The sequence below is a fragment of the Bubalus kerabau genome, chromosome 2, assembly GCF_029407905.1.
Source record: "Bubalus kerabau isolate K-KA32 ecotype Philippines breed swamp buffalo chromosome 2, PCC_UOA_SB_1v2, whole genome shotgun sequence".
In the NCBI taxonomy this organism is placed as follows: domain Eukaryota; kingdom Metazoa; phylum Chordata; class Mammalia; order Artiodactyla; family Bovidae; genus Bubalus; species Bubalus kerabau.
In genome coordinates, this window is record NC_073625.1 from 19,984,897 (window position 1) to 20,008,503 (window position 23,607).

At 36.2% G+C, this 23,607-nt stretch overlaps 2 protein-coding genes across 5 annotated transcripts in view; both read right to left on the minus strand.

Moving 5' to 3' along the window:
- The window catches only part of TNKS (tankyrase), a 161,379-nt gene that overhangs the window by 24,326 nt on the left and 113,446 nt on the right, over window positions 1-23,607 (minus strand). For all 4 annotated transcript variants that reach the window (XR_008710073.1, XM_055567203.1, XM_055567202.1 and 1 more), the window contains exons 12-20: window positions 16,681-16,852; window positions 15,452-15,531; window positions 13,496-13,641; window positions 10,133-10,298; window positions 8,588-8,807; window positions 8,215-8,324; window positions 4,115-4,303; window positions 2,036-2,273; window positions 954-1,036 (exon numbers count right to left, since the gene is read on the minus strand). Coding sequence is in view for 3 of the 4 variants with exons in the window: in XM_055567203.1 (XP_055423178.1) it covers window positions 954-1,036; window positions 2,036-2,273; window positions 4,115-4,303; window positions 8,215-8,324; window positions 8,588-8,807; window positions 10,133-10,298; window positions 13,496-13,641; window positions 15,452-15,531; window positions 16,681-16,852 (1,404 nt within the window). In the remaining variant the exon portion in view is untranslated. The remainder of the gene's footprint in view (window positions 1-953; window positions 1,037-2,035; window positions 2,274-4,114; window positions 4,304-8,214; window positions 8,325-8,587; window positions 8,808-10,132; window positions 10,299-13,495; window positions 13,642-15,451; window positions 15,532-16,680; window positions 16,853-23,607) is intronic.
- LOC129643091 (HIG1 domain family member 1A, mitochondrial-like) lies at window positions 12,041-13,389 on the minus strand. The gene has a single exon (XM_055567204.1). It carries the CDS (start codon window positions 13,296-13,298, stop codon window positions 13,017-13,019), a length of 282 nt encoding a protein of 93 aa, XP_055423179.1. The 5' UTR covers window positions 13,299-13,389; the 3' UTR covers window positions 12,041-13,016.

Genomic DNA, 23,607 nt, shown 5'->3' on the forward strand with positions numbered 1-23,607 from the left:
AGGGGTGAGATTTTTGTGCAAAACAGTGTAAAGATAAACGGAAGATTAACAGATTAAACATGGGGCAGATGTGGGTGTATTTTAGATTAGAAGCACTTCATTATACCTGTCCAAATTGTAACAAGATATTGTTCCACATCAATATAAAAAGGATAATTCCTATATCTGGGAGAAAGACTTACTGATCTCTAAAAAATTTTCCCATTCTAAGATTCTATGTATATTGATAATACCCAAGTTAAACTCAGGATTTTATTACTTGATGTTTAATGGTAGTAAAATCACATAGTGATAAGTTAAAAACTCATTATTCCATATAAAAACAGACTGACAAACAGAAGGATCTTAATCCATAAACACCCTAATGATGACTTCATACTAAGATCTTTACAGGCATTTCAGATCTGTCTGAAAACAGCCTAAGTCTTTAAGCATATGGCCAAGTTCCGGTTCAACATATTTCTAGACAGTGGAAACTTCATAAAGGAGCAATTTTTATAGGTACACTTGCCTAAGAATTATTTTGCTTTTCAGTTTAATGGACAACTGCTGCAGGAAGATTTTGCTAAATAACGTAAAAATTTCTTACTAGTTTTAAATGAATCCAGTCACATTAGTAATAAAATGAGGTGAATAAAAGCTAATAACTTTTTGGAAACAAGATGAGGGAAGATTTTTAAACCATTCTTTTGAGGTGGTTTCATGGCCTAAATTGTGACATGTAATAAAACATATTGAGCCAGACTGCTTATGAAGATACAACAACATAACGTTAAAGACTCTCACCATCTGTTAGACAATTTTGGAAAGAAGCGTAATTAGGAGATACCCCTAGCTTCTTCACAAATCTGTTTTGAGTTTTAAAAGAGTGGTTAAGAAGCAAAAAAGAAAGAATAACAATTAATAACTCCTAGTATTTAACTGAAAAGACTGGACAATATATGACAGCTTACCTGTTCTGTTTCAAAGATGTCCCGAAGATGTTCAAGACCAAGGCTTTTTAGGAACTGGCTAATATTCATGTCAAGACCCGCAACTAAAACAGACACACGTTAAAGTTTTTCAGAAAGAAGTACATCAATCTAGAGGAAGTTTCAGTATTTATTTAAAGCCATGGCTCTCTGACACACCCTTGGTTGTGCAGATGCTTCTACACAGCATAAAATGATCTAAATTACATAAATTTAATTCAGACACTTCAAGTTAACTCTGAATTTTATGGGGAAGTAAAAGAAGAGTTTATCTTATCAGTAGTATTTATATTAATATTTTAAAGCACAATATAATTATTTTAGTGAAATATTTAACAATGGAATTTAAAAATCAAAATTTACCAGCTGTTGTTTCAGTTTTCATTTCTTACATAATCTCTCTTCATTTTTCTGATATAATTTCAGTAACAAGACTCACTTAGTAGTTCAGTAAGATACTACAGTTGGAATAGGATGTATTGGGATATACGTAAGAACAATGTAGATGTCAAGGCATTTATTCTATGAACACTTATTTTTTTTTTTTTTTTTAAGAAAACATCTTATTTTATATAAATGCTAAGATTTCCCCTCTTGGGGAAGCTGGAGGAAGGCATAAGCCCAGGCCAGCCCTTAGTTCTTCAAATATATTATTCATGGCAGGGAAACTCATGGCAGACAGGCAGGAGGGCCATACAAAGGATGGAATACACTTGTTTAGGCTTTTCTGCCGTGAGTTGAGCACAGGAGAAATTAAATGGAGGACACTTTTCAGTAGAGACAACAACTGATTAAATAAAGTGTGTGTTGCAAAGTTTCAGGTACCTGGACAGCAGAGCATGGGGGAAAGAGGGTAAGACTGTGAGGGTAGGGGCCATGGCTGTCTGATTCTGGTGCCCAGAACAGTGGGAGTTTATGAAGACATGTTTCTTATGAACTGTTGTGTACGTGAAAACTCATACACAGGATGTCTTTAAGTGAGGTGTTCAATAACTACCAACAGAAAAAAGGGAATCTGTTAATTTAGAAACCAAAACCAAACGGGCGTTCAGTGGTGTACTTGCCTTCTCCTTCCTTCCTTTCTGCGCCCGCCGCGCCGTCCCCAGTGTTGGACGCTCCTCCCACTGCCAGTTCGGCTAAGGGGCCGGTGAGGTTGTCTATGCTGCTAGCAGCAGACAGGCAGGAGGGGGTCGATGCTGGTGAGATCAGAGAGGCACTCACGACAGTAGCCTGAGGTTTGAAACACGTAGGTAAGGCCTCTGGGGGCATGGCATCTATCAGCAAAGCTCTGATGTCATCAGCCTAAAAAACAAATAGATAAAACACACACACACAATATTACATCTTAAAATAAGTTTCTCACTAAGGACCGAATGCGTAGTGAATTTTTTTCTTTCATGGATGCTCCATTATTCCCTATTAGTTTTTGACAATTCCTTCTTCTTTTCTTCTCTGATTGACAGCTCCAAAGAGTCCCAGTAGTTTCAGTAGGTAGAACTGGAGAAACTATTCAATACTAAAAAAATAGTATCAAATTTTTTCCAACTATTTCAAAATATTTCATTTTTTTGAGGATCTCATGTGTAGCCTGTGATGATAGTTAATAATATTGTACTATATTCTTGAAATCTGCTGAGAGTAGATCTTGAGTGTTCTCACCACAACACACACAGAAAAAAGTTAACTGTGTAAAGAATCCAAGAATGTGAACTATATTGATTCCCAGAAACACATTTTTTAACACTAAATGAAAAGTACGCACACAGCTGTTCATACTGATTACCCATGTATTCAAAGGACAAATAAACTAACAAAGATATGAAGAGTTAAAAATTAAAATATTTCATCTTTCTTCTGAAAAAGAGCACTTTTCAGAACGCTGACTCTCAATCTCTTCTTTAGAAGGAGTTTCCATACTTACTATGTTTGTTTATGCTTAACACCTATGATGATTTTTGTTCATTTAGTGCACATTTAATTAATAAAAACCTGGTAAAATTTTAAAGGGACAGCACTTTGGCCAGCTTATTCATGAACTCTTCAGTCTGTGAGGTACAAGTGCTGTTAGAGTATGTGCGGAAATCCCTTCCTCTGTGTACATCTTGTACCCCTCCTCCCATCAAGAGGTGGCACCTACATCCCTTCCTTTCAATCTGGGTTGCTTGTGAGCTGCTGCGACAATTAGAATGCAGAGGAAGTGGTGCTCTGACGCTTTGGAGCCAGGCTTGAAAAGGACTGGTGGCTTCTACTTTTTTCTCTTAGAAATCATCCTCCCACACTATAAAGAAGTTTGGACTAGATCACTGAGTCTGAGATACTATGCACAGAGAGGTCCTGCAGGATTTAAAGCCATCCTGGATGCTGCAGCCTCAGCTGAGCTCCCAGCTAAAGGCATTGAAATAGCTGGACTGCCCAGCTGAGCCCAGTCAATGCACGCAACTCTGAGAAATTATAAGTCATCGTAGTAAGTCACTCATTCGGTTTTGGTTAAACTACTACAGGTTTTGAAATTGTTTAATACTCAGGAATAGATGTATAAAGCAGAATGTGGCTTAGAGAAGTATTTTTGGTTAAAAAATTCTAAATTACATGACCATACAGTAACTCCCTGATTTCCAGAAAGTTCAGGAAAGATGTTTCTGTACTGTGTTTAATTCTGTAGTTAAATAACACATTTAATCATGAAAATTTAATTTTGAAAATACTTCTATAATATATCAGTTTACTTTTCCATCTTCAGAAGAATGATATACTGCTTAGAAGATCATTTTTCTTTGATTATTTCATCCCCTCAGGTAAATTAAACACCAAATGATGTAGCATACTTTGTGAAATGTAGAAGGTGATAAGATGGCTTACTAAGTATAATTCTTTGAGAATACAATCTATACACAAGGTTTCCTATGATTCATGTTTTCCCTCCAAGTATGGTCAAAAAATGTAACTTACTGCTTAGTTTGTTTTAATAGTTTGAAATTAAGGCAACAATGAGAAATTCTCAAGTTTCCAGAAGGAAAGAAACTTGTTCTTCTCTTAAGGGATAATACGCACCACTAAAGCAAATCTGCTAATAAATCCTGGGATTTACTGTCATCCCTGGAATTATGAAAAGCAATTCTGAATATTCTGAAGTGAGGACTTACTGTTGCCAGATCTAAAGGGGTCTGGCCTTCCTGGTTCTTCATCGTCGGATCTGCACCGTGCGCTAGGAGCAGGGCACACAGCTGCGTCCTGCCTTTCTGGGCTGCTTCGTGGAGAGGGGTAAACGCCCACTTGTCTGTTGCGTTTACGCATGTGTTGTATTTTATCAATAGTGCTGCAATGTCCACATGCTGAAGAAAACAAGAGGACACCAAGGGTAACAGTGAGATTATCTGGTAAAGCTCCTTCAGGTACACTTGTTTTTATTTAACATTTCATTGCCCCTACATCTCTATTCTCCTAAACATCCTTAACAGAAGTTTCTTTTATAAAAAAAAAGAATATTCATTGCACCCTTCCACCTGTATTTTGGACTTCATCTTTTCTTGCTTCCTTCAAAATATCAATTTCGTAATTATTCTGCTACTCTGTAATTCTTCATGGGAGCTTAAAAATTTTTTTTTATTCAGTCCTATAGCATATTCAGACCTATCTTAAATTCTCTAACCCATTGCAATCTGATCTGTTTATTGAAACACTCATCTCAAAGATTCTCAATGTTCTTTCTTTAGCCTTTGGGGAAGTAATGTAACGTAACAAAGCAACATTCTACAAAAATTAGTCTGTCATGCCCGAAGTGACTTGAGGGTGGAGGAAATGTCAGCAGCAGCACATCTGGACAGGAGGTGATAAGAGGCTGAACTGTGATGGTTAGAGAAGAACACAAAAGAAGAGCTAAATTTGAGAACTTCTGAAGGAAAAAAAATTGGGTTTTAGAAAGACAAATTAACTATAGAGGAAGAAAGAGGAGAAAGAATTCAAAGATGACTGTCTTTTGTTTTTTTCATGTAGTCGAGAAGATTTACAAAAAAGGTAGAGGGAAGCATTAGCAGAAATCGAGTAGCACAAATTTAAGTAGGAAGGAATCTTCTAGGAAGGTTCACTCGAGGTATGTGGTTTCTAAAGTAAAATATCTAAGTAATGGTGTTCTGTAAATGGTTTGACACAAAAGGTCAGAGCACAGATAGGAGGGTCATTTATTTATTCACTTATTCTCTCTAGTGCACTTGCCCACCAATCAGACATTTGCTGAATACCTATCTGAGGCTGACTTTCATGAGAATGGGAAGAGATAAGGAAAGTAAAGACAGGAGTATTGGGATGTAGGGCAGGCTTCTTCAAAATTTCCTTAAGAATTCCTTAAAATATTTTCTTTGTTCTCTTAAATACACTCACTTCAAAAGGAATAGGTAGTTCTTCTGAGGAAGAAGAAATGTATATTAAGTTTTTTTTCATACAATACAAATATTTTCTAATTTTAGGAAAAGTGATTTCAGAAAACAGAAGAAGATTTATTAGACAAATACAAATCAGAAGTGTCTAAGAAAGCTTCTATATTTGCTCTGACAATATAAAAACAACAGCAACAGAGCATAATCAGACTAGGGCTTCTGAAAACAGACCATGTTTTGCATCTTCTAGGGATTATGAACGATATGGCATAATTATGAAATTGATTCTAACACAAAAGATCGAAAGAGGTAACATCTGTAGTACTATCAAAATCACTTAAAACAAATCCCCGTAATTTATTTCCCTTATTCAAAGGATACATGTTGAAAAGAATAGCTATTTTTATTCAATTAATCCAAAAGCATGGAGTAATTTCAAGCTTCTCCCCAGTAAGGTCACAGGGTATTTAAACTATGTTCCTGATGATTAATTTTATTCTACTGGCTCAGACAGTAAAGAATCTGCCTGCAATGCGGGAGGACCTGGGTTTGATCCCTGAGTTGGGAAGATCCCCTGGAGGAGGGCATGGCAACCCACTCCAGTATTCTTGCCTGGAGAATCCCCATGGACAAAGGAGCCGGGTGGGCTACAGTCTACGGGGTTGCAGAGTCAGACATGACTGAGCAACTAACACACACATTTGTATTGATGGAATAATATAATCAGGTAGGCGAATTTGTATAGGTCTCCAAAATTAAGGCAGTCCAAGGAAAATTATGTGAGGATAAAATTAATTATATATATGGTATATATTATTAAACTTTCTTTATATAAAATCTGTAGTTCATGCTTGGAGAAACCAACTACATGCTTGTTAAATTTGCTGACAAACATCTGAAAATGCAAAAACAGGAAGCATATTACTATACATGTACTATAAAACACTAAAAAATATAGTGTTTTTTAGTCTTAAAAACACAACTCTTAAGTCTTTTAAATAGCCACATCACTGGGGCAAAAATTCTAACTGAAATTTAAGGCTGGTGAATGCAATAAATAGCTACAGCTCAGTCCTATACAATAGGACTGAGTGAAGTATTGAACTGGAAGGTCTAGAAAAGGAACTGAACTCTGCTGGAATGTTTCCAGGAGTCAATTTAATATGGTTTCAAAATTCAGCTGCAACACAAAATGCTTTAAATGACAAATGTGACATAAAAAAACTTCAAGGGCCCTAATTCAATTTTAGAAAGTTGGGAAGCAAGGAAAAGAGAAATGTGCTTGGGATCCAGTTAGAGCAATTTAATTTTACAATAATGTCATGCAATTCCCCTAACATCATATTATACATTTTAGAGAAAGCACTAAAAAATGAAAAAGTTGAGAAAGAAAACTCAGTAAATTGATTTACTCTTATGAAAAAATACAAAACTACATGCTGTGTGGTAAATAAATATCAATGCCTTATATCTACTGAAGAGCAAAAATATTAATGGTCGTGTATAAATATATATTAAAAATAATATAAGGCATTATAATAGAAAAACACTAAGCAGGATAATGCACATTACCATTAATATATATTCTCATTAAACCTTTAACTTTTATTCAAACTTCTTAAACTATGTGTTTGTTTCTCCATTTGGAAAAACTGAAGTGGTAAGTTCTTTCTATATAAAAAGGCCCAAAGATACAGAGAGCTGACTGACCTCTCAGAGGAAAAGGTAAAATATGTACCAAAGAATAATGAACAATAAATAACAGCTTAAGTAACTTTATGTCATTTCAGCTCTCTCAGAAAACTATTTTATCCCCAGGATACCAGTCATCGTCCACTACTAAAGTCACTTAATCTGCGTCTATTTAATACTGATTTTGAGTTGGTCAAACACACACTTGGAAGTAATATTTTCTTTCCTATCTGTCCAACCTGAAACTGGTTTGCTGCTTTCCTGAACAGTGTTTCAACTCAGGACATGTCATCTCCCTGAAATATTGGTCACTGAGAGGGGGCATGAGATGTGGATATGCTTATTATAAAGGGCAAAGGAGCAGAGAGTAAAAGAATACGGAAGTCATGTGATTACTTTTTACTTATAGTCTGTCAGGTTTCTTCAAATCTAGAAACTGTCCTCACCAACAATGACTCCACTTATGAGAACCCCTGGTATGTACATTCTGGCATCTGGGCATTTTTACAGTCAAATAGGGATTGAGTGTCTCAGCAGAAAGCACAGGAGCATTCATATTCTTCCTGCATGAGTCATGAGACCTACAGTGGGCCCTGGTGATTTCCAGGCAGGTGGTCCAACAAATATCATCAAGGTTGGAATACATCCTTTTTCTCTTTCAGCTGATGATTACAGTTACAGGGCTTTGAAAGAATAAATTTCGACTTTCACGGTGGGGTTTCAGCTCGTCAGTGGGGTTTCAGCTAGTTATCTGAACTGTATGAAACCATATATAGCCATCACTCAACCATTTACTTGAATATTTCTAAGATGCTGATGATAAACATAAGCAAGCATAATTTCCATGTGTACAGAGTAACCTGCTGGCTTTCAGAGTTTATAAAATCTACATAAGGTACAGTTAAGATTTATTATCTGTATCAATAAATATTAGCTGAGCAGCCATTAAATACCTATTATTGTACTACATAATGTGAAGAGTCCAGAAAGCTGAAAAAAATATGGTCTTTGGGCAAAAGACAGTTAAGCCTAACTGAGAAGGCTAGAAACACTTTAAATAGTAAGACTAAAATTGTACTAAATGATGCTGTTGGTTAGGTATCTGTTGGTTACTTTATGCATGGTACGTATTTAACCAAGTGGTATCAGTGAACTTTTCTGGACTTTAGTATGCTCACCCCATAGGATGCCGCATTGTGAAGAGGTATTAAACCACCTTTGTCTTGGGCATTAACATCTGCTCCGTGCTCTAGAAGATACTCCGCTACTTCCAGGTTATTGTAGCCTGCTGTTAGAACGAAAAAAAGGCAAACATGTCAGCTTAAAAAAAAAAAATGTGTAAGTGATAATGACCAGAAAATATTGGGTTTTTAATACTTTTTGCTTTAAAAACTAGTTAAGAATGATTAAGAATAAAAAAAATTATATAAAATTATGTCAGGGAAGCATTTTACTGAGTAGCAGCACTCTTCCTGATCATGATTTCTTTCCTCTTCTGATGAACTGTATCCAAGAAAGGACACAAGCCTTGGAAGTGCTGGTGATGCTCACCTGCCAGGTGCAGAGGGGTGGAGTTCCTGCCCTGGGTGTCTCTGCAGTTGATATTCTCTGGGGTACAGAGCTTTTGTACTCTCGCCAGGCAGCCCTTCTTGGCAGCATCCAACAAAGCAGCATCTCCTCTCAGCAAGTCCTGAATATCTGTGTCTCCTTCTTTTACCAAATCTAAAGGTGTATTTCCGTCTCTGTTCTTTTTAGTGGGATCTGCTCCATGCTACAAAATAACCAAATGGTGTTTGTGTTTTCTGTAGCATCTTTGTTATGTTTTGTTTCTTTATTTTTAACTTCACTTTCACTCCTCCAAAGAAAAATACCTATTCTATGTGCATTGTGAAAAACAGAGGCAACATTTGGTATTTCTTGCAAATTTCCTACTTAGCAACATACTGGATCAGCTTTCTAACTACTTCCCAACCAAAGCCCCATGCCTCAGGATCACCTGTGATGATGAGAGGGAAAGTAAAATGTCTTTTACTTTTGTAGCATATACTGTCTCAGACTCTATGCTGTCTTTGGAAACCGCTTTTCCTTTTAATGATGGCCTGGATATTAATGTTAATCAAATCTTAATTATTAATATATAAACATATTCAGTGCTGATGAAATGAGAAGAGGAAGACACAGGTGGAAAAGTATTAATACTCAATTCCAAATGGAATCAGTAAAAATAAAGTTTGGTAAATTAAAAATATTTCTGTTTTAAGTCTGAGCACCTATGGTGAAATTAGGTAGAAATATATTAACAATTAACTTGATTTTATAAGTTTAATCATTTATACTTATGAAATAAAGTAATTAAAAGTCAAGAATCTTTATTTACAGGCCTGACACAGATATTATTGGCCCACTGGGGAAATCTGGAATAACCAACCCAGACAGTGAATTCCCAGTGACCTAGAAGTTATTTCTTACTTAACCAGTGACAATAAAAATGAGTATCAAATACAGTGTTATTCTTAAAACTCATATGAACGTATCTGATCCCATAAAAGTTGTAGGAGAAGAATTTTATATTTAACTAAGACAAGTTTCTCTCTAGTTTAAAAAAGAGAGAAAGGAAATGATATAAATACATGTCCAGTAATTTTTCACATATTTTAATTTTATATATTTTAATGTTTAATTAATGCTTAATAGTTAGAGATGAGTTTGTTAACAATGATAAAAATAGCTAGCAAGAAAAAAAAAATCAAACTTGATGGAAAAACTTTCTTCTTATATAAATATCTTCTGATATTAATTCTGTCAGTTACAGATAAGTAATGCAAGCTAATTCAACTCTTTCCAAAACCTACCTTGTTGAATTGTGATGAACTCAACATAATCAAATCAGTTCAGAAAGGCACTTCAGCCACTACTCAAAGCTACGTAAGTATCATGATATCACACTTAAACATCCCCCTAGAACAGAAAACGGAAGCAGTCTCTACAGCACTTACTGCACTGTATTACAGAATAATTTACCTTGATGTCATTTTACATCCTAACCAAATAATAAATATAATTACCTTATATTTTATAATTTTTAAAAGTACATACTTTTAAAATGAGCTTGCAGATTTCATATTTTCCTTTAGCTGCTGCTTCATGTAGAGGGGTAAATTTCCATAAGTCCGCCACATTGACGGAAGCCCCGTGTCTTACCAAGAGCTCAGCTACTTCGTAGTGTCCATATGAACAAGCATTATGAAGGGGCACCAAGCCACTAAACCAAAGAAAATTATTTTAAAGACATATAATAAAGCTGTGTGTTAAAATGATACATATAATAAAATAATTCTCTATGGCATTTGACTATTATTGAACACTCCCTTAAGAAAAATAATTCTCTGATCTTGAAGATAGTCAGTATTCAGTAATGAAAATAACGACATCAACCAAGAACTCGAGTCAGATGTGCAAACTATTCTGTGATGACTCGTTTAAGTTCTGATTACAAGGTAGCTGGCCTTCTAAAAGGACAAAAAGATGTCCCCATAAAAAAGGAGGGTGCCTCAAAAGATAAGTTTAAGTTGCACTTAGTACAAAGACACAAGGTATCAAGTTAGTACCTTTTTGCTTAGAGAGATCGGGTTTCTTTGTTTTTGTTTTTAATGTTTCGAGACCAAAAATGCTAAGTGCTAAAATGGGGCAATATAAACAAATGTGTATACCTGTGGCGGATTCATGTTGATGTATGGCAAAACCAATACAATATTGTAAAGTTAAAAAAGAATATAAATTAAAAAACAACAACAACAAATGTTGGCTCCTCTCTAATGAGCTATAATACTTGGAAAGAGATAGTGATTAATATTAAATGTTCATGTCTGACGTGTTTATTTTAAAAGAGAAATAAATGCAAAATGGCTAACTGAAACCTAGTGAAAGTGAAAGTGGTAGCTGCTCAGTCAGGTCCGACTCTTTGTGACCCCAAGGACTGTAGTCCTTTTCTGTCCGTGGAATTCTCTAGGCAAGAATACTAGAGTTGCCATTCCCTTCTCCAGGGGATCTTCTCAACCCAGGGGGCGAACCCTGTCTCTTGCACTGCAGGCAGATTCTTTACTGTCTGGGCAACCAAGGAAGCCCAACTGAAGTCTAAGTTGTGTGGTTTATTTCTTAGCAATGTAACTGCACAGGAAGGTGCTTATTTATATTTTGAAATGATATGAAATTAACTCAGGATATGGAAGCTCATTTCAATTAAAACTTCCTTCGAGCTTTTCTAAATGTCTCCCGTGGCTGCTTTAAACCCTGTCTAGATAAACTGAAATAGTTTCATAAGCTAATACAAAAATAGAGAATATCTGAATTAGTAAAAATGAAATTATGTTTCTATTAATATGGATGACTTTGAGATGGATGGCTTCTTTTTGGAGGAGACTATACATTCTTAATAGCAAAAGGAGGGATGAACAATGAACTATATAAACATATTTACAAAATACAATAAAATACTGTATATAGGCATTAAAAGGATGAAATGAACTGTTGAGTACTGATATAGAAAGACATTCAAGATATACTATTATAAAAAAGGCAAACTGTAGAGCAGACTGTGTGGGATGACATCTTCATTTATGTTAAAACCAAGCCCCACCACAACAGCACACGCACTGGTACATGTGCTTCAAAACTCCTGACAATTACAACAAAATTTTGATGTTGTAATCTAGGAGGTGGAATGAGAAGGACTTTTCACTTTCTATACATTTTCATAAACTTTTAATTCAGGGGGATTCCCAGGTGGCTCAGTAGTAAAAATATATCTGCCTGCTAATTTAGGAGATATGGGTTTGATGCATGGGCTGGAGAAGATGCCTTGGAGAAGGAAACTGCAACCCACTCCAGTATTTCTGCCTGGGAAATCGCATGGACAGAGGAGCCTGGTGGGCTACAGTCCATGGGGCTGCAAAAAGTTGGACATGACTTAGCTACTATACAACAACAAAGTTTTATGCATTATGCTTTTTTTTTTTTTTTTTTCTGATGTGTTCATTTACTTTAATAACACTACATTTACCATGTTATCACCATGGAATGTAAATTCAGGTTAGACGAGAATTTCACAAGTACAACAAAGCATTCTGTGATATACCAAAGTTTGTATAATGTCTGACCAAACCAGCTTGCTCATCAATGACTTCCATTATAGGGATTTTATTTAGTTGATGATACTTTTGGAGAAAATAAACATACTGCACACATTTAAAAAGTGTTTTTCATTTACCTTTGTGTTAGCACTTAAATACATGTTTCAAAATAATTTAAAATTATTCTAATATAACAGCAGCAAAATGTAATTCTGCAATTACAAAAGAGCTAAAAGGGATCCACAAGTTAAGTTACTCTCATGTTTATAACTATGATTCTAAAATAAATACTACTTCAAAGTGGCTCTGTTACCAGCTTTTTAGTTTTGGTTTAAAAACACACACAGACTTCCAGGGAGGTTTGTAATGTTGTATTCCATGCACTGTTCTGAAAGGGTTCCTCAAGAGCCAACTAGCCCTTAAAACAGTACTCAGTCCACAAGGCCGTCAGAAAGTTAAATTAACTGGGGTAAATAGGATTCCTACATTACATCAAAAGCATATGATATTCTGCAGCAACTGGGAGCACTTTCAGGATTGGCATGTTGTCTTCTTTAGAACTAATTTCAACAGAAGAGTTTAAGGTGGACAGGTACCACTATCAAGTGTATTTAAAAGTGACATGTTTCTTTTGTGCTGGTCTGACTCCCCTGAATGACCTAGCTAGTGAACTAGTCACCAGTAACTTGGTCACCAGGCAAATCAAGCCTGCAAGAAAGGAAGCCAATTTTCAAATTACCATGTTCTTGTCTGACCCAAACAATTTATTTTCAGCATAAACATATAACCTCAATATGAGATGTCTAACTAAAGCAAGCACCACCAAGACGACCAAGACAGCATCTCCTCTTCTAAGGGTTAGGTTTCCCCCAGAATTCTTGATACAGGGAATAGCCCATACCAAGAGCCATTGCTCCCACAACAAAGCCTTGGGCTGCCACACGCATGTGGATCAGGTGAACAGACATTTTAGTATGTCCCCTGCTCTTCAATCTGTATAATCCATATGCAACAATTGCTGCAAAACCTGCCATTCCAATGGGGACAAATGGTGCCTCTCTAGCTTTTCGGATAAGTTTAGATCCCTGATCTTCATCATATGAAGAAAGAGAAATATCTGTGTCGCTTGACATAGTGATTGAAGAATCTTCAGACAACTTCAAGACGTTTCAGGTTCCTACTGGATTCTCTAAGCATTATGCTTTAAGCTTTAAAAAAAAAAATTTACTTTTTTGACAAGGGGAAAAAAAATCTATCATGAAAAAAAAAATTTTTTTTTTTTTAAAGTATCAAGAAAATGAATTCCACACAGTGACAGTCTAACACATACCCTTTGTCTTTGGCATGGACATCGGCACCATGGTGGAGGAGGTACTCCACGACAGACACACGGTTGTAGCCTGCCGCGAAGTGTAAGGGCGTGGAATGCCGGCCCTCTAAATCTCTGCAATTCACATTCTGAGGGCTGCAAAGTTGCTTTATTGACACACACACACACAAACACAAAAAGAACATTAGTATTTATTTAAGGATCTTGCACCAAAATAATGCAGGCATCTTGGATAAGTTGTAATTTTCTAAATATTTCTTTGATTAGATAATACAAGTGATGTTTTAAAATCAGCAAGATGTTCTGCTTTACATTGTCTACAAATATTATGTTTGCACAGCAATTTCACCTTTTTCAACATTTCCTGGCCAAAATCCTACTCAAAAAGAAGAAAACATAATAAAGCAAGCATTTCCAAGGCAAACTGTGCCTTCCTTTCATTGTTACAAGGCTTTCTTCCCCGTGAGAGCCTGTCTGCTTGTACCAGCACGCTCTTAGCCACCCTTTGCTCAAATAAGATTAACCCTGGCTGACGGCAGAACTACCCAGAATTTTTGCCTGCTTTGACGTGGCAACAAGAAGGCTCTGGAAAAATTACATTCATTCTGTGTGGGCCACCCCTTTGGCCCTTCGATCCATCAGAGCAGAGCCAAGCAATCAACAATGTTTTACCTGATCTTCAAGGGGATATTTGTTTAGGTCTACAAGTCAAACTGATTCTGATCACACTAGTTTTTGGCCTGTCTCCTTCAGCTGTGTCCTCCAAATGACCTCTCTGTCACCTGTTTGTTTTCCTTTTGGACATTATCATCTCAGCACAAGCTCAACTCTGTCTGAGTTACAAAGCAGCAGAAGCAAAGTCAGGCTGGAGAGGCTGCATCATTGGTGGTGACAGATGGATGACAAACAAATATCTGAGTAATAATTTATAAAGAATTTCATTTTTTTTCCAGTGAGAGAATTATTATCTACTTGAGAAGTTAATCATCATCTCCGTTTTACAGATAAATAAACCAAGGCTCAGAGAGGTTAAGTGACATCCTATGTCCTAGAGTGGTAAGGGGTAGAATAAAAACTCAAACCCCATTTTCCTGATTTTTAATCTTGCGATCCTTCTGCCACTGCTTACTTATTTAATTATTTAGTCATTGCTTACTTATTTAATTATCCCAAATTTAGGGAAGTGACGTGAAGAGAGGTAATGAAAAGAAAACTAAAAAAGGTTAAAAAAAAGCAGAGAAAAAGTGACATTTTCTAGGCTACAAGGTCTGATGTCAAGGGTTTTCCAGGTATTTGACAGTCTGGTTGTTGCTCCTGCCACTGTAGTGAGCTGTTATAACAAAAACTCAGAACCTGGAAGTTACCTATAGATATACTGAGAAGGTGCTGGTAGGGTGAACACAGGATTTTTCAGGTGGTAGTTTTTTTACACAACAGAAGGAAGTCTGGGCATAAGGGAGAGACTCTATAACCTAAAGAGCCATCATCATTTGGTCAGATTGTATCTTTTCATGACAAGTGAGTCTGTAGCTACATTAATACATAAATTGTAGAATCAAAAAATACTTCCCAACTGCAGGATCGTAAGGATGATTTCCTAGAGCAAAGGTGAGAATCTCTTGGAAAAGGTCAAGAACACTGTTTCAAACTCTATCGTACTATTACCTGGGCTTGCACTAGCTTGCAAATTTATGAGTGTGGTCCAAAATAACACTTTAATTTTAAAAAGTGGAAAGAAATAAAAAGAGCATTCATATAACCAGTAGTAAAGTGACTAAAAAGTGATTTAATGAAAGGCACATAACTAGGAAATTCTTCATAAAGATCTCTCCTTATGAGTCCACTCTGCTCGTCCCTTTTATTGTTTGGATTTGAGTTGTTTCACTTACAAGCTTAAAATGAATCGGGAAGCAAAGGTTTCAAAGAGCTACCCAAGACATTAAAGCACTGACATACCTTCACAGTTTCCAAGTCTCCGGCTTTAGATGCTTCTAAGAGTCGATAGTCAACATCAGAAGTGCGTATAGGTGTACTTTCTGCAGAAAAGACATGGGAAGATTACTGCTGGTTTTTAAGGAACCACAGAGTAGCAAAGGACAGAAAACTATCTGGTAAATGGAAAGAGAGATGTTAACATAAATGCTGTCAGAGTGTACCATTAAAACTTTATTATTGTATACTGTTGGTGACTACAGGCTTGTGAGATGCAAGTGCCGGTTTCTAAAAGTGGATCTCAAACCTGGTGTTAACAGGGGTTGTTAAATAAACATTAAATTTAAAATATTGCCCAGAACAGAACCCCAATAATTTACTATACATTCTATATAACTGATGTATTCTTTCAGGAGTCATTACAGACATAACCTGGAACTGGATTAGTAAATACAGGTGCAACTGTAAAGTTCAGCCAGTATATGGTCTATAGACATACAAATTTTTTGTAGAAATATTAGTTAAAAAAATTATATTGTCTTCTAAATAAAAAAAAGAATTCTCTTTAAAAAGAAACCTTTATAAGGGCAAGATTTTACCACCAAATTCTATTATTTGTATTATCCTTCCTGATCAATAAAAAATATGAAGACTTAAACTAACAAGTTCTGGCAAATACTAAATTAGGCATTTAATGACCCATATAATGTTTTATCTTACTAATCAATTTTTAAGAAGAATTATCAAAATAATAAAAAAATTTTCATTTGTGATTCAGTATTTAATTTTATCTTTTACTAGCAGCCATATATTCTAACTGTATTCATTTAGAAGACATTTTAAAAGCATTGCTGGAGCAATCTGCTTAATTTATTCAATCCTTTCCTCCCCATTTTATCAATTACCTCTAAAAACTACATATAATATTATGAGAAATTCTGATGTAATAGCTATATGTTTGCCTGATTTATAGTTCCAACTTGCAGAAACTAACCTAAAATCCACTATTAAATGGTTCTTAGTACAAGTATAAGAGAAAAATTTGGAATGTTTGAAGTTTAAGAATTACAAAAAGAAGAATGCTGATGGGCAGGGCCACAGGCTAAACTGTAAGCAAAGAAAGGCAGGAAAAATTTTCAGGCTAAGAAAACATTCCAAAGAGCCCCTTAAAACAAGGGACACAAAGTCTGTGTATCAGTGGACAGACCTGGAAGCAGAAGAACAGAAAGCAAGGTCTGTCTGTGTGAACTTACCACTCAGAATCTGCTGCACGGCCTCATTCCCCATCTGTGCTGCTGTAAAGCCTTGTAAGGAGATGATGGAGGGATCAGAGCCGTAACTCAGCAGCAGGCGGCATGTCTGCAGATGACCAGCAAGGGCAGCTCTATGCAAAGCGGTCTGACCAAGGGTGTCCAGTGCATTCATCTGAAAAATCATTGAAGGGGGCACATGGGACTGAGCAGCTGTTTTGTTCCCCTCTACACCCTAGTAAATAAATTCTTGAGAAAAATCAATTGTCAACTTTTATGAAAAATACAATAGACTATTTATAAACTATTCATGAACTCTTGCATACTGATTCTAAAGAAATACCATCTTCTTAGTTGCCCTTCTCTGACCATCTTATTGAAAATTATAGTATACCCATCTCTTCCCTGAATGACTGCCTTCCTGTCCATCCTCCATTCCTTGCCACTCTCCTTGACAACTCGAGGTCGCTGTAAGGCCCCCAAGGTCTGGTCCTCTTGTCTGAGGTTCGCTGCCTGCCACAGCAAAGATGCACATTAAATACTTCTGGACGAATGGTTCTACCCAGCTCGTTCCCAGGATGTAAAGACAACAGAGTAAGTAAGCAAAGATAAAGAAATTAATTGTATTTCTTTTCTAATTTTAGTAAATGATTATAATAGAATGACCTAATTGCACTACAAACACATTTAACGAAAAACTTGTTTCGAAAATTCAAAAGTTCCATTTTTAAAACTTTGAAAAATCATAATGAAAGAATGGTTACTTTTAAGACGGTTAAGACAATGTTAAACTTTGGGATCATGTTTATAATTTGATCAAAACTAACTGGTCCTAACCTGTTTTCTGGAATGCCCCAGGTCAGACTACTCTAGTCAGACCAAAGTCCACATTCATTGTACACGATGCTTCTCTCAGAGAAGCCCTTTGTTCTGCCTTTCTGGATTATGAGATTCATGGCAAGTCTCACCTTTTCTAGGATGTCTTCCTTGATTACTTTAAACCTTGATGATTACTTCCTTTCTGAACACCTATATCAATTCAGCACTATTTTAGAAAGTAGAACACTGGGATAGTGTTTGTTAACCAAGTAAAATTAAGGTTACTGAAATATGGACTGTATTGCATAGGTTTTCTGTGTCTAGAATGTTCCTATTAATGGTACACAGTAAATTCTCAAATACATACTGGCTAGTTATTCAAAACACTTGTGTACCCCCCACCACCAAATACAAGATTAAGAGACAATTTAAGACAATTGGTCTTCCTGTCTCCAGTCTTTCACTGTTGTAAGTAAGGCCATGACACTTCAGGCAAGGGTTCAAATAAATTCTTAACAGTGTTTCACAAGATTCACCATGAAATACTGACAAATTTAATTATATCGTATTTGCCCGCAGAAAAATGACTATTTATACTTAAAGCACAGTCATTATTAGCATGTACTGATGGAAAACACAAGTGGTCAAACTAAATTTGAATTTTTCTATGAATTATGTTCTCATCACAGGAGAAAAACTTAAAACTGAGAACATTCTAATTGTTAACATTTTCCTGGAATTTGCATAAAACACCAATTCAATTACAGTGATGGAAATTCTCAATCCAGTTCATCAAATCATGAGAACAGTTTGAGAACTACTAGTCTAAAATACAGATCTTACCAAGTTACTCCTCATCTCAAACACAGGGACTCTTTCGTGCCTTCACATAAACTTGAATCCCTCCACATATCATTCAAGACCATCTGTCATTTACTTTTACATCACCACCCCTTCTACGGTAATTTTTTCATCACAATCTGATAGGCTTGCTATGCTCCAATGTACACTGAAACTCTATTTTCTGGAGGTGTAGTTTCTAAAGTCATTGTAAAAGGTAAAATTTGCCTTTGGCCAAGATTATCCTTGAAGATACCTTAGCAATGCAGTGGCAGAAACAGATATAGTTTCTCAGTAAATCCAGCATCAGCCAGTTTCACTTCCAGTGTCTGAGCAAATCAACTAAACACCAGATGAAGTGCAGAGAATATTTTTAAACACTAACAAACCACTGTGTGTAAGAAGTGGTTATCTCTATAAATATGTGTGGTGGAACTGAGTGCAACACAGAAAACTGCAGATTCACTTCTCCCATTTCTCTCACTCTGGGGCATGCACTCATGGAATGCAACACTGAGCAAAAATCACCACTCCCGAGTATAAGGAAGGCACGCAACTACATTTACTAAGTACTTACCAATATTAGACTCTGTGCCTGATACTATATGTTTTAATATATTGTAAGCTATTTAAAAGCAGAGACTATGCTTTTAAGATTTTCCTAAAGAGATTGAGTACTGTAATGATATGTGGCTGGAAATGCATAGGACATAAAATTATGACTAAATGCCCAAAACTGTTCTGGAAACCAGTAAGCAGACGATAAGGAAATGGTAAGGGGACTCTCTCCAAATTCTAGTCAGTGTGAACAGCCTAGTCTCAACAGCTAACTGTGAGTTCACCTCTTGTCTAAGCTTAAGCTATCTTTGTCCACATCACTCATGTGGTAATTCATCATGACTTATTCTGTGACATTTCTGTACTTAGCAAAGTGAACTCACACAATTTTATGTTAACTATGAACATGTGATGATGTCCCAATCTGATTTCAAGTAATCTGAGAACTGAAAACGGTCTGTATATTATTTTAGCTATTTTTTTTCTGTTCAAATCAGGGCACTTTGAAATTAAAAGCAAAGAAGAGTAAAAATAAAATCCACAATAGAGGGACAAAGACAGGAATCTGAAACAGGTCTATATCCTGGTAGACAGAAACTACAACCTAGGGAACAGGTGGCAGGCATACTGTAAACTTTTTAGCTTGAAGTTAAGAAACACTGGGCTTCCCTGGTAGCTCTGATGGTAAAGAATCTGCCTGCAATGCAGGAGGCTTGGGTTCAATCCCTGGGTCGGGAAGAGCCCCTGGTGAAGGGAATGGCAACCCGCTCCAGCACTCTTGCTCGGAGAAGTCCATTGAAGAAGAGTTTGACGGGCTACAGTTCATGGGGTCGCAAAGAGTTGGACACGACAGAGCAACTAACACTTCCATTTTTTTTTTTTAAGAAACATAAACCCTGTATCATCCCTCCCCCTCTTTTTTTTAAATAAAAGTCTTAAACTAATTTTGTTGAATACTGCTAAATGATTATGCCAACTATCATACACACATCTTAAGTCTACATGTCTGTAATTGGTTTTCTAAGAGAAAGTAGTTCCCTAGGAAGTTTATCTTCCTGAAACAGGATTTGCTCATGCCTATTCAAAAATTTCCAATGGCTCTCCATTGGAAGTATTGTAAGAACAAACCCCAAACTCTCCAATTGAGACTACTAAGACCTTGCTTCAATATGTCTCTTCAGATTTTCCTTATTTCCCCATGAACTAAGTACCTATTATTCTATCTACTGAACTAACTAATCATTAACTTGTGACTAACAAACTCCTTTGCTTTCCTGATTGAGTCATTATTTAAAATGTATTCTGACGAAAAATCAACCACTCACTAGTATAAGAAAGGGATGCCAACTATATTTACTACTATTTCTATAGATCTAATTCCTGGACATTCCTAGTGAAAATTCTATTTTATTCATGAAATTTCTCCCATTCTCTCCCCAGCCTGCCACCACTAACAGAAGTAATTGGTTTCTCCTCTGAATAACAATCTACCTGTCCTCTCCAATCTGATAATAGATGTTCAAGTAGACTGTATTAGTTGAGACTATTTTTTAGATTTGAAGTCCCTTAAGACAAGAAGCTTTATCAAATTCAAACTTTCTATATACCTCATAGTAATAAGTGCAAGGCCTTGTATACTGGGTGTTTGAAAATGGTTGGTTAATGGATGGCTCAAATGAATGACAAATTAGTAAATTCTGATCATAAAGAACACAGTTTTCGATATACCATTCTGTATAATGAACAGAGACAACTGAAACATTCTCTAACCAAAAACCATGTATTATTCTTTCCCCAGAAGTCTGGAGGGAAAAAAAGCTACATGCCTGTGTTGATAGAATTGTTTAATACTGAAAATAACTGACTCACTTTATCTGCAGTAAAAGTATAATTTAAGTTTTTACAGATTAATACAGGCCACTGTTATCCATGGTAGGATGTACACAGGTCAAAGCATCTCTTATGAGGAATGAAATAAACAAAATGACTACCAATTTAATTCCTAGCTAGAGTTCTGCTACAGTGATCAATATTTTACTCAAAGGTTTTTAATCCTTTAATGTGTTACGAATCCATCACAGAGTACAGAATTTTTCTAGGAAGTTAAATTTTAATATAATCTGAGAAACATGAAGCTAGATTAGTGTTTACTAGCCACACTTGAGTATTATTATTTGTAAATCTCAACATCCACATGGAATTTTAAAAGACAAAATCAGGTTTTCTGAAAAGAGATATATTATATTCTAATGGTGCATATTTTCTTTGCTTTCTTAAAGGGGTACTCACACTGCCCACATGCCCTAACTGTCAGAGAAATAAGTTGCGGAGCATAGCTGATTAGACTCGAGGTGCCAATGCCATGGCTGTGCTACACAAACTGAAGTCTTATTTACGCTCCCTTTCTCATCTCTGAGATGAGATGGCAGCTGCAGGTGGTATATTTCTAAGCCAAAGGTTTATAAAGTAAGGGCTGTGAAGATCATATTCAGGCCACAGAGAAGTACAACAGAAAAATATAGTCTATAAAAAGAAGAATGAAACAGATGAACAAAGACTGACAGAGATAAGAAACTCATGAAATCTCAGAAAGAGAGAGAGGCATATACAGAGAGAATGGCAGCTAAGGAAACTAACAGTTATTTCCAAATTCATTGTTCTGTCTTTTGTGAATTTCAGCTACAACTCCTGCAGATCATTTCTTTGGGATTAACTCTGTGGTTATCTCACAGAAGTAATAAGCCAGATTTCTACTTCTGCCTAATCTATATCCAGTCAATCTAACTGAATGGTAACTAAAATGTCTCTGAGACACTGGCCCCTTGGGACTTTATTCTGATATGATCAAACCTCAGATATTATTTGAACTATAAAAGCTACTTGGGATCTACATTTTTAAAAGCACTTTAACACTTTTGGGCTGACAGAATCTGCTTATCAACTCACCTCTGAAAGAGAATTAATAAAATCCTTATAATAAGCTAACACATTTCTCTAAAGACAGCAAAGATTCTTAATCACTCTCAATGTGAGAAATAAGCTCATTAAACACCAATTACTATTGACACAATTTCTTTTTACATACAGTATAAATAAATCTGTCAAATTGAGACATGAACATCAAAAAAATTTCTTCATGTTCCACACATTTAACAGATGCTCACTAATGACAAAACAGTAGTGCTTTCAAATATGAGAAAAGAACTTCTGAATTAAACCTTTTGTTTCTAGGTACTAACAATACCATATGCAACTGGGGCTTAGGTTCTACTTAATAATGACAGAAGACAAAGCAGCAGCAATAGAATGCAGAATGTCAGAGTAGATTAACAATAATAAAGAAAGAAAGATAAAATCCTTATGTCTCTATTTAGGGTTTACAGTAATCTTGTAAAGCAGGGGGTTCATAGACATAATTTTTTTTAAGATACAGACATTTACTCCTATAAAAGTGGACTTCTCAAATAAGTTGGTTAATAACCCCATTTTCTTATAACCATCATTTCCTTACTAGTCCTTTGTCTTCTATCCTTTTACTGAATACTGCCTGTTTGCCTCTCCAGACCCATAATATCATCCTTGACCCTGCTTCGTTTCCTGGGAAAATCACTTCTACAGATGACAGCAATGGCTTTTTTGTCTTTAATTTTTTGTTGTATTTGGCCAGAGGGTGGTGGGCAGGACCGGAATGAGGAATGTGGATGAGGTCTACCCTTATCAAAGGCTACAGATGCTTTCAGGCGGTCTTCTCTAGCCCGCCCCCAGCTTCTGCGCCCCTTCAGGCCCAGGGATGACAACAGCTCCCACTTGCTGCTGGTACTACCTCATTCCTGTTGATTTCCTAAACCTTGCCCACACCTTTGTATATAACTTATTAAATATTCCCCAGATTACCCACTTTGAGTGTGTATTTATTGCCAAAACCCTAATTAATACAATTTTCTACCTCTATACCTTTGGAATATCTCCTTCAAAAGTGTGTGTGTGTGCGCACGCTCAGTCCTGGCCAACTCTTTGTGATCCCATTACTGCAGCCCACCAGGCTCCTCTGTCCACGCAATTTTTTCAGATGAGAATACAAGAGTGGGTTGCCATTTCCTTCTTCAGGGATCTTCCCGAGCAGGGATCAAACCTGCATCTCTTTTGTCTCCTGCAGTGGCAGGCGGATTCTTTACCACTGTGCCACCTGGGAAACCCCCTCTTCCCACTACTGTTCCACAAAGATGAGCAACCCTCAAAGGTTCTTTCCTTGACTCTCAGCTCATCTCTCCACATTCTCTACCCGAAACCTTCCTCATTCCCACAGCGTGTGATCATTATGTCAAGGGCTTCCCAATACATATTTCTAATCCTAAACTCTCTATCATGCTCCAGTGCTGTGTTTCCAACTACTAGTTTTATTTAATGTCCTTCTATTGCTCCTATCATATTAACTCCAAGTACAAAATCATTGCCAACACATAGCTTTCTTACTTCCTTAACTGTACCACCATTTTCTAAGTCTATTCAAGCACCCAATTCACTTTCAAGTAATACAGCTTAGTATTTCACAGTCTTTCACAAATGGCTTTCGTCATTGTCTTCCTTCTTCACTACTGATGCCACTAAACTGATTCAGGATTAGCTTCAAGTTTGGTAATTGCATTAACTTTCAAACTGGTATTTGTCATAGAAACCAGCACATTATCCTTATCATTTTACATCTCAATGGTG

Coding starts and splice junctions, on each gene's coding strand:
- LOC129643091 (XM_055567204.1), bottom strand. CDS start 13,298: ATGTCAAGCGACACAGATATTTCTCTTTCTTCATATGATGAAGATCAG.